Genomic DNA, 17,404 nt, shown 5'->3' with positions numbered 1-17,404 from the left:
TAAAGCACAGTTGAACAAAACCGGTGTAAATCAAATCGTGAAAATAAATGTTTTATTTTCTATATTAAACAGTGAAAACTGGAGTGACGATGTAGAAAAAGGTCAATGATGGGAATAAAAGTGTTTTATTTTTGGTGTAACATGGTTCATTCGCAACTGGATAATCTGCCCACACAAAATTAAAAGTTGACAGCATCTGCATTGCAAGCTAGGTGAGAGATTCAGGGAAAAAGCCAAGTTGATTTTGTTTCAGTCTTCGCTAGGACTCTGCTGCTTGGTCCAGGTGATGGATTAAGACGGAGCTGGGATGCAATTTACAGCTCTGTCCCCTGGGCAGCCTTTCCGGAGAAAGGAAAGCAGCAATGGAACAAGCGTAATCCTGATCGCTCGGCAAAATGTAATGTGCTTCCAAAACACACGGGGCAGGGCCACAGACAAGGGTTTAAATAAAACCAGTTTGTGAGAGAAAGATCTATTGCTAAGTTTAAGTTGAAGCTGCAGCCAGTGCCCAGCTGTGTGGGGAGGACAGACCAAAGACAAGGGCTTCATCAGCAGAATTGGATCGAAGCAACCGTCACACAGCTCTTCTGGTGCTATGATGTGCACATATAGGAGAGGCAGATAACTGTTAGAAGAAATTCTGTACATTCAATAATCATCCTTTTCTGTACATTCAATAATCATCCTTACAGAGATATGATTTCCTATTACATTGTTCTGAATTATATTAGAGGTGGCACACAGAATAAGAATTGGAATCCCTCATTCTTTTATGCCTCTAAACCCAGCTGGAATGCTAGAAAACAATAAAGCTCCTTTTTCTCCCCCCCCCCCCCCCCCCCCTTTACTTAAAGGAAAACGTGCTTAATAGTAGTTTTAAGATTAAGAAGGAAATGGGTATTTAAAAAAGAAACATATTCCTCTTGGGTCACTAGGAAAAGCTGTTTCATTATTGCCTAGAACCAATGGAAATAAAGCCAGCATGTCATCAAATCCTTAATACAGCGTTAGATCTAATTGAATCTTTTGCATCTATTTTTAATGAGCAGCTCATTTGTTTAATGTGATGGCTACATAATTATGAATATGAGTTAGTTCTCTACTTGGGACATATTGGTTCTAATGCGATGATATTTAACTACTATCTCTCAAGGAATTGTAAGAAAAAAAGCTGCCAAGCTTGAAAATACAGTGAATTATTCCTTGTCCACTGGACTGAAGAGCCTGCACCCCATTTACCTGTGTGGTGTCCCTGAGGGGACTGAGCCTTTCAGCTCAGGTCTCTTCATCAGAATCTAGCACTGGATCTCTGTACAGAAACCAGCCCAATACCAACACACGCAGATGTATTACTGGGTGACACTTTCCATAAAAAGAGTTAAAAGCCTCATACTAAATAGCTCAGCAATAGTGAGCGATAGGAATGAGGACGCAATCCAGCTGTTGAGACAGAAGCAACAGCACACATTGGGAATGCACATCTGTTTTCCTAGAAACGGCATCATCTGTTTTCCTTGCAGCCTTGTGACCCTATTTCTGTCTACTCCGGCCCCTAGAAACGGCTTTAAGAAGCCACCGAGGCGCCTGCCGGGAGCTGCCTGTGCCGGTTTCTGTTCCCCAGGCCCGTGACTGGACATGCTGCCCTGCCACATGTCACTGCTCAGCACCTTCTCCGCTCTGCTTCAGCAGCTGGTTATTGCCGAGGGAGCTGACAGGAGCGGAGGTGAGGGAATTATCGCTGGCAATAACGTCTGCAGCAAATCTAGCCTTCTTGCCACGCTTTGTTTTAACCAAACCCACTCGGTATGAAGGGATCGATCACTTGTAAATTCTCCTCCAGCGCTCGGGTTGAAGGGTGGCTCCCGAGACCTGCGTGCCTTTCTCACAGCTGTGGGGTTTGCCTCTTAGCGCTTCAATCACAGGTGCCTGGTCCCCAATAAAAATAATAAAACCCCTTAAAGATGCAAATAACAAACCTTTACCCTCCATCCAATCCTGCCTCATAGGGAACAGCCTACGCGCCTTGACTTGTCCTCTTTAACTACTATCGGTATTTGTATTTTCACTAAGAATGGCTTTTTGAGTATTTTTACAGAAGGGCTGCGTGCTGTGCCTTAGCCTTCCAACCAGCCCCGAGCACGAAGGGGTTACCCAGCCGTAAGCGCTCCACGCAGCGGGGCTGAATGCAGGTAATTTCTCAGCCAGCCAATTTGCCATTTTCTCTCTTTATGCCATTACTCTTCCCTTCGGTGTAAGCCTCCCTCACACGCGACCCCATCAATAACGCTGAGCTGAACGCAGAGCTTAGTTTCAAAAAAAATAGCCGTGGATCCTCACTGCTAATGCTTAGCTAGTTCTCGCTTAAATAGAACGACTATTTGGGGGCTGGTGGCCATAAGAGAACCCCTTCAAAAATGCATAGTTTTCTTTAACAACGTATCCTACCTACTCCATTCCTGGGCTACAGCAGTGGCACAAGTTAATTGCAGAGCAATCGGGGAATAACATCACTCCGTTGACATGAAGAACTGCAGAATTGCCATTATTTCCAGCAGAGCTACAGTGCAGTCCCCACAAATAACTATACAATTGACTTATATAAACCCTGTTATTGTCCTTCAAATGTTTTCTAGATAACAGGAGCTGTCATTGCGAGGGATTTCACAGGTATGCATTAACAAAATTAAATATTTATAGTTTAGCCAAAGTCAGAAATCTCATTGACATTACCGAATCAGACTTTGCTACTTACTCACGCAAGATAAACCCCATGTAACTCGTGCAACTTTTTGCCCAAATGAGGTAAGAAGGATTTAGCCAGTGAAACACTACTGGACATACTCAGCTTCAGCTTTCTGACGGATGGTAACCTAAGGGACATCCAGAGCAGTAGCTTTGCCTTGTTGGACAGGAGAACTAGTAGGTCACTCCAAGCTAGGAAAAAATCTATATGGACTAAGGATGCAAATGTCTAGAGGGAAACAGGGCTGACAAAAGCCATTTTTATCATTTCCATGATTTGCTCCGTCTTAGAACAACAGTGCAAGGGATTTTTTTTTTTTTTTTTTTTAAGTTGCAGATTTTGTCCTTCCAGCTGCAAGAAAGGCAGAGTACAGAAGGAGGAGAAGGAAGAGTACAGAAGGAGGAGAAGGAAGAGTACAGAAGGAGGAGAAGGGACAGCACAGACTAAAACACTAGCTTGGGCTGGCAGTGAAATATCACACTCAAATGCCTGAATAACCCACAGTGAAGAGAAGATTAGACAAATGAACAATAAAACTGACTGTTCCATCTTGTCCACAATGGATGGGAAAGTAATGAAAATCTCATGAAAGATAAATGGTAAAGTTAGTTTAAAATGGATTTAATGAAAGTAAAAGAGGATGAGTGCTCATTCCAGGCTGCTGATTTATATTTTCTATATTTTAGTCCTCATAACCAAGTTCTGTCTCGTTAGCCATTAGAAGTTTAATACAGGGTTACACGTTCAGTCAAAATCCAAGCAGCTTTTAATACTTTGAAGGAGCACAATGCTGCATTTTGAAAGATTAGCAAGGGCGTCCTTGGCTGGATCCTTGCATATTAAAAAGTGATCTTCAAACCCGAGTTTTTCTTGTGGGATGGGGGGATGGGGAATAATTCAAACCATCATTCCCTTTTTTTTTCTTCCATTGAACTTGGTATAATGTAAAATTATACCAAACTTGCAACAAAAGGAATAAAGGTTTACAAAGAATTAGCTACAAAATGAGTGGCTCTTGTGAAGATGAAATATGCTCCAAAATTAGCTGAGGGTTGGGTTTTTTTTAAATTCTATATTCTTTGCCTTTCAGCTGCTCGCAGATTCTAGAAAGAATGAGCTAATTTTTCCCACTTCTTCCTCTCACTATTTTTCCACAGTATAAATAATACATAATAATAACAATATTGGTTTTATTTGGAAAAAGTGGAATCTGTCTTTGTATCAGAGCCAGGCTGGAGGCAACCACAATGTGGATGAGGGTTATGCACCGTGATGAAACCCTCATGTTACACAGTGAGGACCACGAACCAGCAAACCCATTCTTGGCTAGATGTGCTGGAGGAACATCAATAAAGGGATGCATGACCTTTTAGATGGGCAAAAATAAGCGAAAGTCCTTTATAAAGCAGGAGGCACAATACAAATGCAGCCCTGGGCTGCCTACAGCGCCTTGCCAGTGACTCAGCACCGAAACTGAGCCTCTCCTAGACCCAACCAGATAGCGCAGTCTCCTGTGACTCATCCCCAAAACAACAGCAAGGCTGCCAAAACGCGAGCGGGGCGTTGTGACAAAGGTACTACGCACCAGTGTTCAGGGTGAGACCAACCCACCCGCTCCCTATAGGAAAGGGCAGCAATTTTAGGTTGCCACTACTGACCTGGGCTGAACGCAGACCTGGGCCTGAGCAGGTCTTCATCTCTGCAGGGCATGGGCAAGACAGGGCTGCTGCAACGGCCAGCCAAGGGCTAATTAGCTAATAGTAACATGCTAATAAGTAATAGTAATTGGCTAATTAGCTAATAAGTACTTTAGAGCATTGGAGCCCCTGTCAGCTCCCTGGCTGCAGTGAGAGGGTATGGATCCAGATCTCTGTAGATTGACAGCAACATCCTTGATCTTTTTAGCTGTATAAATAAGTAAACAAATAAACTACACACACGCACTTCCCTTCAGAAATGAATGGGAATTTTCCACACACAGTCAATGAGCAACCCTCTGCTCAAGGTTTCCTCCCATGCATGTCCCCAGGACTCCTACGTAATATAGGATCCTGCTCCAGCCTCTGCTTGCATCTCTGAATCTCCTCTGCCAGGCTCTGCTGCCATAAAGCAGCTGCTAGTGCTAAGTGACTTTCTGCACCAGCGGTCTTCTCATGAGCAACACTGATTTTTCTTTCCTTAGCAACTGAAGATGCAGGGTCTGACTTCAGTCAATTGATTTTGATAGGGATCGCATCCACTTGCACAGGGAGGAATTGGATGCGCCGCGAGTGTCTCAGTCCCTGAATGAACAATTGTACTAACAGCAAGGATGCAAAGGCAACAGATTTCAAGCTGTCGCAGGTAGCAGTAACAGTCAATCACCTGCATGAAATGACTGTGTTACAGTAAATCCTCCTGCTCCGTGGAGTGAAACCATCCTGTTCCCAGCCTCTTTGGAGTCAAAGAAGCAACTCATTTCTTGATGAAACTCAGCTGGCCTTTAGCTTCCCATGGGAACATGTTGCATGGTAATCGTAATCCATGATCAAAATGAAGGAACGCAACCTTGGCAAAGCGAGTGCTTTCAGATGTGGATCGTCCCCAGTGCCCGCTCGCTGTTCTGCACTCTTATTCTGACGCATTAGTATTTATAAACCACAAACTGCTTCTACTGGGTGTCTATTTCTGTAGTGGCTTGACCTCTCAGCCAAGACCTCAGTCCCGTTGCAAAGCTGCGGCAGAGGAGCTCCCAGAATACAGCCCCATCATCGCATCCCACGCGGTGAAGGTGACCCCTGTACTGTGACAGTCATGCCATGCCGTGAAGGGGTTGCCTGGGCACAGCCACATCCCAGCTGATCAATACATGTGGAGAACTTGGCCATGAGTCTCCTACTGCCCTGTGATGGGTTTCTGGACACTTCTAGCCCTAAGAACACAGTGGGTGCAACCAGGAGGCTCTCACATGTCACAAGCAGGGCAGCCAGCTGGGTTCCCTCTTCTCCATCCCCTACCAGTGCTGTGAGTTCTCCTCCCTGGTGCAGAAGGAGCAAATATATTACCCACCACGGCAAATGCCAGACAAATAAACACAGGTGCTTTTCAGGCCCTGATGAGTAGGGCACATCTCTCCCCAGAGAATAATCTCCCAGAAATCGACACATAACATTGAAAGACAAATGAGAATGAAAAGGCCTCTCAGATTTAATAGCCTCCATGAATTACACTGCCTTTCGTCTACATGGACTGTCACTCTTTCCATTAAAGAGTCACTGTCATCAGTAATCCATTTTAAGATTTATAGATGTGGAGATTTATAGACTTACTGTTCTTATCTGCTTTTTTTCCCCATGCATCTCCATGGGCCCCCAAAAGGTGGGATTCTATCCAAAACCTCCGCCCTACATCTGAAAATATAAACCTGTGATGGGATGGCAGGCTTTTGAATTGGACACCAACAAAAGTAATAATGCTGATAAGGATAGCAAGGATGATAACGTAGCGGGGGAGAGGGGGCAACGACGACAAGGACAAGAAAGGATAAAAGATAAGCAGGAGAAAATAAGAGAGGGATAATACAGGTTTTAATTCATTTTTCACAAATTCTCACTCTATAAATTCCATAATTTCTTGAAAGAAAGAAAATAACTAGGTTACTTTTCCTCTTTGGTCATTTTTTACTTAAGAGAAAAAAACCTTGCACCCTTGAAATGAACATATTCAGATCCAACTTTTGCATCCAGGAAGGCCACTTAACAATGCTCACAATAAAGAATACACTCACGTGGGAGTATACTGACGTTACAAAGTCTCTTCAAACAGCTAGAGGAATTTTAGTATAAAATGAGCCTCAAGCTACCTGCTTTGCATATTTTTATCTGATTCTAGTGCAGTTGCACAGTTTGTTCTGATAGTAATTGAATATCCATATGTGGATTAATACCTTCAGCACAAAATAATTTGAATATGCTCGTGCTGCTTGAAACTAGTCTGTTTGCATGTGCAACTTGATACTGGGTAAAACTGCAAATAGTTACGTGACTTAGAAATCAAAGTACTACTCAAAAGCTTCTAACTCATTCCGAGTCTGGTTGTGGGATGCGTGTGTAAGAAACAGATCTACTTATCCTCAACCCATTATTCTACATATTACACTGACAGCAGGTAGTGTTCGAGGCAACTCTAAAAAAGTAGCATTGGACAAAATTCCTTAGGTAACCTTTAAAATCTCTCTTCCAGCTAAGTACTGCTTGGTATTTTTGTACATGCTTGTCTGTAAGGAGAACTAGGACAAATCTTTTTCTGAATTTTGTTGCTGTGTTAAAGAAAGCTGCTATATTTGGTGAGCTACCAAAGAGAATGCTTTGGTACAAATGGCTATGGTGTAAATCAATGGAAGTCTGCAGGCAACACTATCCATGTATATTAAAAATAAGGCTCTCTTCCCAAACGCAAATTTGCTTAAAGAACAGTGAACTGTGGGGACTGAATGTGTAATGCATTCTAATTAGCTGCCTCTTAATCATAGCTATTACCATGGACTATCGTCATCTTGGAAGCTGTGTCTGTGCTGATCCTTTACAACATGCACATGTGATGGCTGTCAAAGTAATTATCAGCACAAATTTCACTTGGTATTTCCTAGCTCCAGACAGAGAGAAACTTTAGTGGTGGATTAATTTTGCTGTGCTCTTGGGGAAAGGCAGAAGGGTGCTAGGACTCATTTTAAATTGATCCTACTCAAGCTCTTCAGCAGATAGAGTTATGACCCATGAATTTAAGAGCGGGCTTCCTTTGCTCTTACGTGTTACATAGGAAGGAAACTATGAAGCCAAAGCTGTTAGTCTCCTCCTTGAACAGACAGTTTCCTAAATAAGTGCCCTGCGCTCATTGCCTTTAATAATCCCTTGGCTGAATGTCATTAATATGCATGTATTTTTCTCCCAACAGCATTGTTCTCTTGCAAAACAGTTTCTATACTGGGTCTTTTATGCACACCACCTTTTGTATGGCACGACAGCTATTTGAGAAATAAAATTCAACAGGGCAGAACTGTAAATGATAGGAGTTTAGTGTGCTTACACTGCTGTTGTCCCATCTTTAAGGTGACACTGAACTGAGGTCACTTCATGGAGCAACAGCATTGTAGAGACTTCGCAAAGAAGGTTGTTCAGCTACAGCCAAATTCTTCCTCTCTGGGAAGTGCTTACTGTATTTTGAGCACCAAGGGGATGTTTGTGTTGTTCTGTGGGCTACAAAAAAATGGGAAAATACTGTAGAGCGTGCTCACTCTTCCAACGCTCCTCCTGCATCAGGAGGGCTGTCTGTGGTCACCTCCTCCTCCACCTGAAGACAGCTGTTTGTTTCAAAGCGCATGAACTGGCAGTTAGGGCATCTTCCCAAACCCACAGATCTTGCAAATCCAGGAGGAAAGGAGACATTGTACCTGGAAGCACAGAAGTTGTCTGCAGCTGCTCCAAAGTCTCCTTCCAGGCCAACCATCTCCTGCACAACTGCTGCAACACGAGGAGCTCCTCGCTGGCCGCCCCGTTATGCTGGTATGGCGGTCGGACACTGGGTGTTCACCACTGAACAGTTCCCACTTGGATCCGCAGCAGCAGAAAAGGATGGAGCAGTAGTTTGGCAAATGGCCCCTCTCCTTCCCCATCTCCCTTGCTCCAAATGCCCCAAATCTCTGGGCAGGGCCAGTCGTGCCGGAGACCTGGCGAAGAGGGAGGCGCATGGGAGACAGCAGCCTCCGTGCCCACGTGAGAGCTTTCAGAAGAGCGCATGTGATCAGTTATTAAATACATCTGCAAACAAAGCAGGTGATTGAAAATGCCATTTCGCAGCCTCCTGGCAGTAGTCGCCATGCTGACGGGGAGCCACGCGGCATCAGACAGTGGCAGAGCCCAAAGCTCATTTTTTACACACACATCCCCCCTACTTTAGGTAGTGATTTAGAGATCCGAGGAAGCACTTGACAGTTTAATATTTAAACAATTTGTTTCATGTTTAGACTATCATGTTAATGATCTGCGTGTCACAGCAATAATCAAGTGGGGTAGAAACTCACTTGCAATTAGCCACTTCTCCTGTCACAGCCTACAGCGTATCAGGCCCATAGCTTCTAATTTTAGCCAAATGCTTGTTTTAAAATCTAATTTACATTCTGTTTCCCCCCCCGAAATCCACAAATACTTGTGTTCCCCATGGCTCTGTATATAAAGTCTCCTGACTGACAGGAGATGAGTCTGTGACAGCCCCCAGTGCAGAGCTGGTCTCTTCCCTCCTCCCGGGCCGTTCACCCTGTCAGCTCCTTGTTCCCCCCCACGACCCCCAGATGGCTGTAGTCCTCTCCCTGCTCACCCGAGGGAAAAACATTTCATTTCTGGGTGCCACACTGAGGAAGACACCCGCCAAACTCCTCACGGCTTCTGTCCATGCACCGTAGAGTATCCTACAACTGTTGAAGGAGGACATGGTTATTCCAAAAATTTGGGTACCCATCAGGGAAAACAGAGGCAAAGCCATAAAATTATAAATCCAGGCTGGTTTTGAACTATTCAAGTGGTAAGAAAATAGCCTGACTGGTTCTGCTGCTGCTCCACAGCCCTTACTCAAAACCAGATTTAAGCCTCTTGCACTAAATACCTTCTTCTTGCCTCTTTATTGTCCCTCTTCAGTAATCTGCATTGTGCTGGTACTAATCCCAGCCAGAGGCCTGTTGTGCTGGAGACTGTGCTTACAAAGCCACAAGACCAATGCCCTGAAGAGCTTTAAACCTCACTTTAATTTTGGTGCAAATTATGTAAAACAAAGTGTTCACAGCACTGTTCAACAAGCTGGGGATTTCTTCAGGAATGTGTATTATGTTGAAAAATGGAGTTGGACTCTTTTTCTTTCTTTAAATAAAAGCAAAACAATAACCTCGCCACCACCAACAGCTTTTACCAACAGTAACCTGCGTAACGTTTACAACAGCAGAGAGTTTTTGACTGATTGTCCTGTGCGTATCAAATCTCAGCTCCGCTGTGGTGGAGACCTGAGCAACAATATCCACAGCAACACGCTGCCTGCACCTCTTCAACATCTTTATTAATGATGTACAGCCGAGCCCCTGCTGCTCGCTGGCGCTTACCACCAGATTTATGGCTAACTTCCAGGGCCTTTCCCACTACTCTTAATTTATTATAGCAAGAGTGTTCATACATGAGAGTTTCGTGTTAGGGAGACAGCAGCGCATCCGGTAGCATTTTAAAGTCCTACCAGTTTAGGCAGCCAAAGTCTCAGGGAAGCAAGTCTCTCCCAGCTAACGAGTTGCAAAGTTGCTTTTTTAGCCTTTGCAAAGTGTTTATCACGGTCGTAAAGAGAGTAGTCTGCATGTGGCCACTGACTTGCAAGGTGTCCCCAGGAGGGTGGCTGCAAAACTGCTGAAGTCTGAGCTAAGCCCTTTCATCTCCCACCAAGTCACCGCAATTCAGCTTACAGACGGTAATCTCTCTTTCCCTTTTTCCAGTGTGATTTGATTGTATCTAAACCTCCCAAACTCCCACCTCAGATCCTGCTGCCGGTTAAATTTACCTGCTTTCTCTTGATATATTTTTTACTCTTGCCCCAAACTGTATCAAAGGGCTGGTGGGCTCCAAGAGTGATGTTCCCAGGGGACCACAGACCTTCCCCACACCAGAAATGATGCAAAACCTCTAAGATTGAAGAGCAAAGTCTGGCCTCTTCAACTGTCAGAGCCTCTGCACAGCCTGACCCTACTACAGACCTTAAAGAGGCAAAATGGAGCCGTTCCGTGCTCTCTTGGCATCCCTGCCTGACATGCCACCTTGGACCTGGAGCTGCAGGAGTCTCAGGGGCCTCTCCGAGAAGAGATTCCCACTGCTCTCTGTGAGGGCTGGAAGTAGCGAGCTGCCCTCCAGGGCCGGCCCTGGAGAAGCAAAGCCCTCGCAGCTGGTAAGGGTTGGCAGCCTTGCTCTTCACCGTCAGTGCACCCGAAGCACAGGTTCACAATCAGCTAGCGCGACTTGAAGGTCATTTGCTCTGTCAGATGAGACTTCTGGACGGATTCCCTCAACCAGCGTGGTCAGAGATGCTACCTGCCTCCCCTACCCTTGTTACAGCCCATGTCATCTTACTCCAGCTCAGCCCTGCCTTGTCCCGCCTGGGTCACTCTCAGGCAGTCCCTAGCTCCGCTCCGACTTACCCTGGGAGTGCAGGACAGCAGTGACAGAAAACCAGCCACAGAAGCTCGCTCACGGGCAAGGCAACAATAGCGAAGGCCCTGCACAGTTTATCTGTAATTACATTTTTCAGCTGTATCCAGAATGAAAAAGTCATACACACTGTAATACGGTCTAATAACAATCACTCTATGAATCTAAACTATTTAACAGTAAATGACCCTTTCCAGTACTTTTTTTTTTAGCCTTTCTAATAGAATTTCTTTATTAGTAATTTTTTATTAAATTTGACAAGGTGATAACAAAAGGCTATAGAAAAGTATTCAGTTTTATTATAGTCTATAGTACTTTTCCATAAAGGTTAATATGGACTCACCACTCCTAATAATTAAATGGCAATAATTCTGCTGAGAATATTCAAACCTTACAGTTCTGCCCTTTCAAGAAAAATCCTTCATTTTACGTTTATGTTCTACTCCACTCTTCTTCTGTGGTTTTCCCCATCAGTAAGTGCAGGAATTTAGGGATATCTTCTCCTTCCTCCCCAAGTACTACTGGACACGCTACAGTAAAATACAAAATAAAATCTACTGATCAAGACAATTCTAAAGCTGTCAACATATTTTCTTCCCTAACTATATATCCAAATCATCTCAAAAGTATTGTAGTCTTCTCTTAGAGTTGATAAGCCATTTAATGTATTATTCTGGTGACAGACAAGCTGGCATTTGCTACAAGCATTTTTATGATTCAGTAGTTTTCAGAGAGACTAGAAAACTAAGCAGCAGATTTACAATATAACAAAATAAAAGCAGAGATCTCATCTGCCTGATGAATGACTAAAGCAGCTTTCATCTGTGGATTTTCAGCTAGTTTGCCTGAAGGTGGAGAACTTATTGTTTAGGATGTGATAACGGTACCCTCAGGCTATAATCAAATGGCATGTGTTGAAGGCCGTACCCATGCAGGGGGTAGAGAGACTTAACTCTGGGGCAGCTTCCATCTAAGCAAGACATGTAAGTGCAATAAATTCGAAAGAAAAAGGAGACACAAGGAAAAGAGAAATGCTGTGTGCATGTATATGGGCTAACAAGCACGTATGCACCAGCAGCCATGCCTGGCTGGTTGCCCTGCTCAGCCAGTTGGCTCTTTGGTAAGGGTGCCACAGCAGATGTGGGGCTTTTTCAGAAAGAAAGAAATGCAAGGACAACCGCAGCTGAAAGGCCATTACAGACATAAAATTTGGCATCAACAGGCAGGCCAGTGTTACTGGCTGACTTATTCCTTAGAAAACAGATAACGCCTCCCTCTTGGCCAAGTAATGAGTCAGCGGTTGAGATGAGGGAAGAGCTCTGGCCTCTTGACTTCCATTCTCCACAGCTGACCAGAGATCACTCCAGCTGTCTTCCAGCAAAGGCCAACTCCAGGGCCCAACTTCGGTAGCAGACACTTAAGCCGTGTTTCACGTGGGAGGGCAAGCAAGTCAGGTTTCACTGACTAAAGTGAACCAGTAATAGCATGGGTGCCTGTCTCTCGGCACCAAGGGCCACATTTAGCCCACCTTCCACTGAAGGTTAACCAGGCTGTTTCGAGCTAAAATGCCTTAGGCGGTGTGAGAGCGATGGAAAATTCATACTGTCCCAGCATCCTCTTATTCTGCCTCTCCATTACCTCTAATCTTTCATCTCCCTCTCCTAGGACTTCATCCATACCCTATCAAAAAGGCCCCAAAAGTCAGCTTCTCTCCCCACAAAGCAAATGGCCAGGAGAACATGAGGCACTGTCAGATCTGGACTACACACAAAGTCTTCCAAGGCCAGTGGGAATACTGGACAAAACCAGTAATTGCATTTTCTATGCACAGACATTTTGGTGCCTTCCATATGATTTTTAAACCACAAGTAATGCCAGCTTCCAAAGATTCGTCCTATATTTGAACCTTGCTCACTGTCTTCCACTTGCTTAGCCGTGAACATGATTTTAACAAAGCCATTTCAACCTCTTAGTTAATTTGTTTCTGAGGCCTTTCTCTTTCAGAGTGTGTAATTAAACTAAAAGAGCCTGGAAAAGCCCCTTACAGTAAATAATTTACAAGTTCCTCCCTGGGGACATTTTTTAATTATAACTCCACTGGTCAGATCTCACTGAATACTCCGAGATAGCAATCCCTGCTGAGATCCTGAAATATAATTAACTTATTCCTTTGGTAATGGTATTTTTCCTTAGCCTATCCATTTCTTATGCAGGGCAGACAGATTTGTTTATAAACAAAGTAGAGATTGATAGACGCTTTGTCATAAGAATAGCAATAATGGCATTCACTGCAACAGACGGGGGCACGTCCATTTGAGGAAAGATGATACTGTTTTGAAGCAATTTTTATAAATCCTACTCTGGCAATCCAGCATGGAGAGATACAAAAGAGCAACCAGACAGCCCCGATTCCTCTCCTTCTTGGCAGCCTGCCTTGCTCCCCAAGTGCCATTTTATGCATAGCAAACGTAAATAATTCTGACGCACCTACCAACCCCCTAACCTTTGTGCTTCGGAAACACTGCTATATACTATCAAACTGACAGTGATTTCATGTTATGTGGCAAAAAGAAAAACCCTGAGCGACAGCAGCAAGGTTGGGGATGTCAAATGAAAGCTGTCACATTTATTTAGCTCCGTGATTCTCAAGACAATATACATAAATATTGTTTTACTATCCCCACCAGCCAAATGTTAAGAGCTATCTGCATCAGCCAGGGTCCTGCGGCTCCCTCAGCCTGGCCAATGAGCCTGTGATGATCTCCTCCTGACCCAGGAGAGGCTGGCAAGAAACAAAGCACCAGCTCCTCTTGTTCCCAATGATACAGTACATTAAATAGCTTCCTCATCCTTTCCCACTGCAGCTGTAGCCAAAAGGGCAGTTTGGAGTGAAAGAAGGAGAGAATGCCTCCATGATGTATTGAAATGTGATCTGTGAAATAAGAAGTTTGGGGACACTCATTGCTTCAAGTCCTGAAAGCCTTCAAAGCTTGCTTGCTTGTCCTATACCAATTAATTCCAGCAGCTCCAGAGAGCCCACGAGGACAAAGCTTTGTGCCTATCTGTGGCTGTGCTGGACAGGGGCCTGTATTTTGCATTCGAACTCTTGCTTTTTACTTTTTCCCACCTATTTTGAACTCCCACAAAACAAAACATATGACCAAGTCCTCATCTCTCCCTAAGCACTTTGTTTCTGTACAGCTGATAGTGCTGGCTCTGAAGTCTCTTCATCATATGCTGCCCTTTTTGTACACAGTTGTTTACCTGGTATGTCCTGTAGTGAAATACAAGTCAAGCTAGCCCTTATTCTAGTGAACAAATCAAAGCTCAGGTAGCAAGATCAAAAGCTAATTCAAAGGGCCATAAAGTGTTGTGACTAAACTCATATCTGAGCAAATAATAATAATAATAATAATAATAATAATACCCTCTTATATAAAGAATGCCTCAGAAAAGCCACAAGGCGCAGAGGTTTTGGATAAAAAAACTGCTTTCACACTAGCCATTTGATTTATGTGGCACAAGGCATCCTAATAAAACAGTTCAAAGAAGTAGTATTCAGTTTTAAAACCAAACATTGTGGCTTCCCCTAAGCTTGAATGTAGCAGCAAGAGGTCATTAGCCTCTGATTATGTTCTGTTATGCTGATGTGGCCTCTTAATTTTGTGCCTAAAGTAGAACTGGAGCAGCATTCATGCAGTCATGCCTAGTGTCACACTAACCAAAACCATGTAAACATGTCTCAGGATCTCAGATTAACCTCCATGGCTAAACCTTGGGGCAGGACACCACTAAAAGCACCCACTGGTTTTGGTGAGGTGGAAGCAGGTAGCTTGTTGAATGGGGCTGGACTTAATATATGCATTTAAAACATCTATCATCAGATTTGGGATCCAGGTTTCCGCTGTGAAAAATACTGGCTTCAGTGTAGCTTTGTTGATGTCCGTGGCAGGCCATGCCATACGGCATAGTGCTCAGCCTAATGTGAGTGGTGAACTCAAACAGGCTTGCAGACAAACCTAGAAATAGGTCTGCCACATGCAAAGTCTGCCCCATCTTTTTTTTTGTTGCTCTCCATATGCCAACAGAAGTGAAGAAGGGATTAAAATACTGCCAGGACAGACATTGTGAAAAACAACAGTCCAATTTTCTCATCATATTTATTCTCCAAAGGTCTTGAATCAAAAGAGTCTGTCTCCCTCCTGCAAGGCAGTACAGCTGGCAGCACTGTAGAGCTGAGAGGAGCCGGAGGACGCTCCACCGCACGCACCAGCACCAATACTGTCATCTCAACTTCTGCTTGCACAGCCCTTTGTGATACATGAACACACCTTACTCTGCATCTTTCACTTGGTGGAATGAAATAGTTTGATAAAGAACCAATGGAAGGCCAAGTCTGATCACCATGATTTTACTAAATAGCCCATACTGCAAACTGCTACAAGCTGTCTTGTTCAGGTTGCAGCTTTTCTGCACACACTGGTGGAAAGCCCAGCAGGCCAATACTGAAGGTATCTTCACCCCAGCCAGATGGACCTTTGTTAACACAGGATGGAGAAGCACCAGGGAGCACAGGCCAGAGAGACCTGAGTTGCTAAGCTTATGTTCACCCCAGAGCAAGAGGGTTTAATTAGTTACTGTATTAGCAAAATGGAAATAAAACTGAATACAAGGATTCTGAGATGAAAAGGTTCATATGTACTGTAGGCATGGTTTTGTTCACAAAAGCAGTTATTGTTGAGGAAGTCTTAAGGTCATTCTGCTCTGCAGCTGGTCCTTGAGAATTCATGGATTTTAATGATGACACAGAGTAGTATGGTGAAAATAAATGCACTGATTTATTGATTAAAGGAGGAGTTAAACATTTACAGAAAAAGTGAAGTTGCACTGAAGAAAGAACACAGAATTTTGACAGTTTGATTGATCCTGACTGGAAATATTGTGTCCTATTATGATGAGGACAGCGTGCAGAGGAAAACTCACTATCTCCAGATAGTGAGTTTTTTCAGAGGTAGACTCACTATCTTCTTCCTGATTTCCAGGATGGTCTGGAGAACTGGAGAACAAACAACCTTCCATCCAAAAACTTACTCAATCCGTAAAACCTGCTCTCTGCAATTCTTAGCATCTCTTTATCCTTTAACATAGGACTCATGCATCACACAATATTTTTTGACATTGTGAATGACCCATGTACAAGATTATAGAACTTAAAGTAATTTTTAATATTATTTTACAAAAAAAGAGCTGTCTTCCTCCAGATGGGGAACTCACTGACCGCATTTTAGACTACATTACAATCTTGTATTCAGATAAAGGAAAGAACCGTACACCAAAGCTATGGACATGAACCTTTTTTTATTAACAGATACTCCCTTTATTTTAAGACAACTTCAAGGAGCCAAGTAAACAGTCAAAATTATTGTATACACGAAAATCCATTAAGGCTTTTTTCCAATCACCATTTTTTGCCCAGTTACTATAGGACTTATCTGGTAGTTTCTTGTTTTGCTCATGGATGCACATAATATTTAAGTACTAAGAACTTTCACCATAACAAGTATCTAATTCCAGAATGGATCAAGAACTGTCATTAGTACACAGTTCACTCTTAGTAAAACTGTTAAGAATCAAGTAGCTTGTTCCTCAAAAGTACAATGAGAAGAAATGGTCCTTACCATAATGAAGTCACACATTCTTGTTTCTATCGATTCTAGAATAAGAATTCACACCAGCTATTTGCTAATTAAAAGCAAATCAATGCAATCCTCACTACTATTACCACATTTACACTGTTTGGGTTTTTTTGTTCAAACACAAATAGTGTATTTTATTGCTCCCAAAGTCATGTATGACTACCAAAAAGTCATGATTGATGGATCTGATGTCTTTGGTTGGTCACTTTGAAGGTGGGTTGGTATCAAGATACTTTCAGCAGTCTTCATAAAGGATTTCATCTATTTGGACATCATTTTCTGCCACAGGCACTGATTCACAAATCTGTTCCCTAAAAGCCAAGGCAATTGTGTAAGGCTTTCCCCTGGGATGTTTCATACATCTTTCAAGATAGGTATCATAATACCCTTTCCCTCTTCCCAATCTGTTGCCTTTTTTGTCAAACCCAAGGCCTGGCATGAAGATAAGGTCAAGACCTCCTGTAGAAAAATGAAATAAACATAAGTGGATGCACTGTGGATTTCCTGATGGCTTGACTACATCCACATATCTTCAGACATTTACAAAAATGCAAGCTTTGTGTTTTGCAAAATGCTTCCCTCTCTTTGATCTGATAAAAAATACTTTGAATGCTAAACCTGTAAATTTACATTTTCATCTTATCAATTGCATACTAGATCAGCTGCAAAATAATTAGACCTTGAAAAGCTAGAAGGAAAAAAACCTACATTATAACAAATTTATTTTATCATTTTAACCCCACACTTCCAAATACTAA

The 17,404-nt window shown here is 43.2% G+C and overlaps 1 protein-coding gene across 6 annotated transcripts in view; it reads right to left on the bottom strand.

The window, feature by feature from the left end:
• Positions 1 to 17,404, bottom strand: part of MTHFS (methenyltetrahydrofolate synthetase) — an 88,359-nt gene that overhangs the window by 48,072 nt on the left and 22,883 nt on the right. For 3 of the 6 annotated variants that reach the window (XM_030014823.2, XM_030014828.2, XM_030014827.2), the window contains exon 3: positions 15,770 to 17,105. The exons of the other annotated variants lie outside the window; for them this stretch is intronic. In XM_030014823.2, the coding sequence (XP_029870683.1) occupies positions 16,882 to 17,105 (224 nt within the window). In that variant the 3' untranslated portion in view covers positions 15,770 to 16,881. Of the gene's footprint in view, positions 1 to 15,769; positions 17,106 to 17,404 lie in introns of those variants that run through there. 6 annotated transcript variants of the gene reach the window in all.

Source organism: Aquila chrysaetos, chromosome 5 (genome assembly GCF_900496995.4).
Source record: "Aquila chrysaetos chrysaetos chromosome 5, bAquChr1.4, whole genome shotgun sequence".
In the NCBI taxonomy this organism is placed as follows: domain Eukaryota; kingdom Metazoa; phylum Chordata; class Aves; order Accipitriformes; family Accipitridae; genus Aquila; species Aquila chrysaetos.
This window is presented reverse-complemented; position numbering and strand designations above follow the sequence as displayed.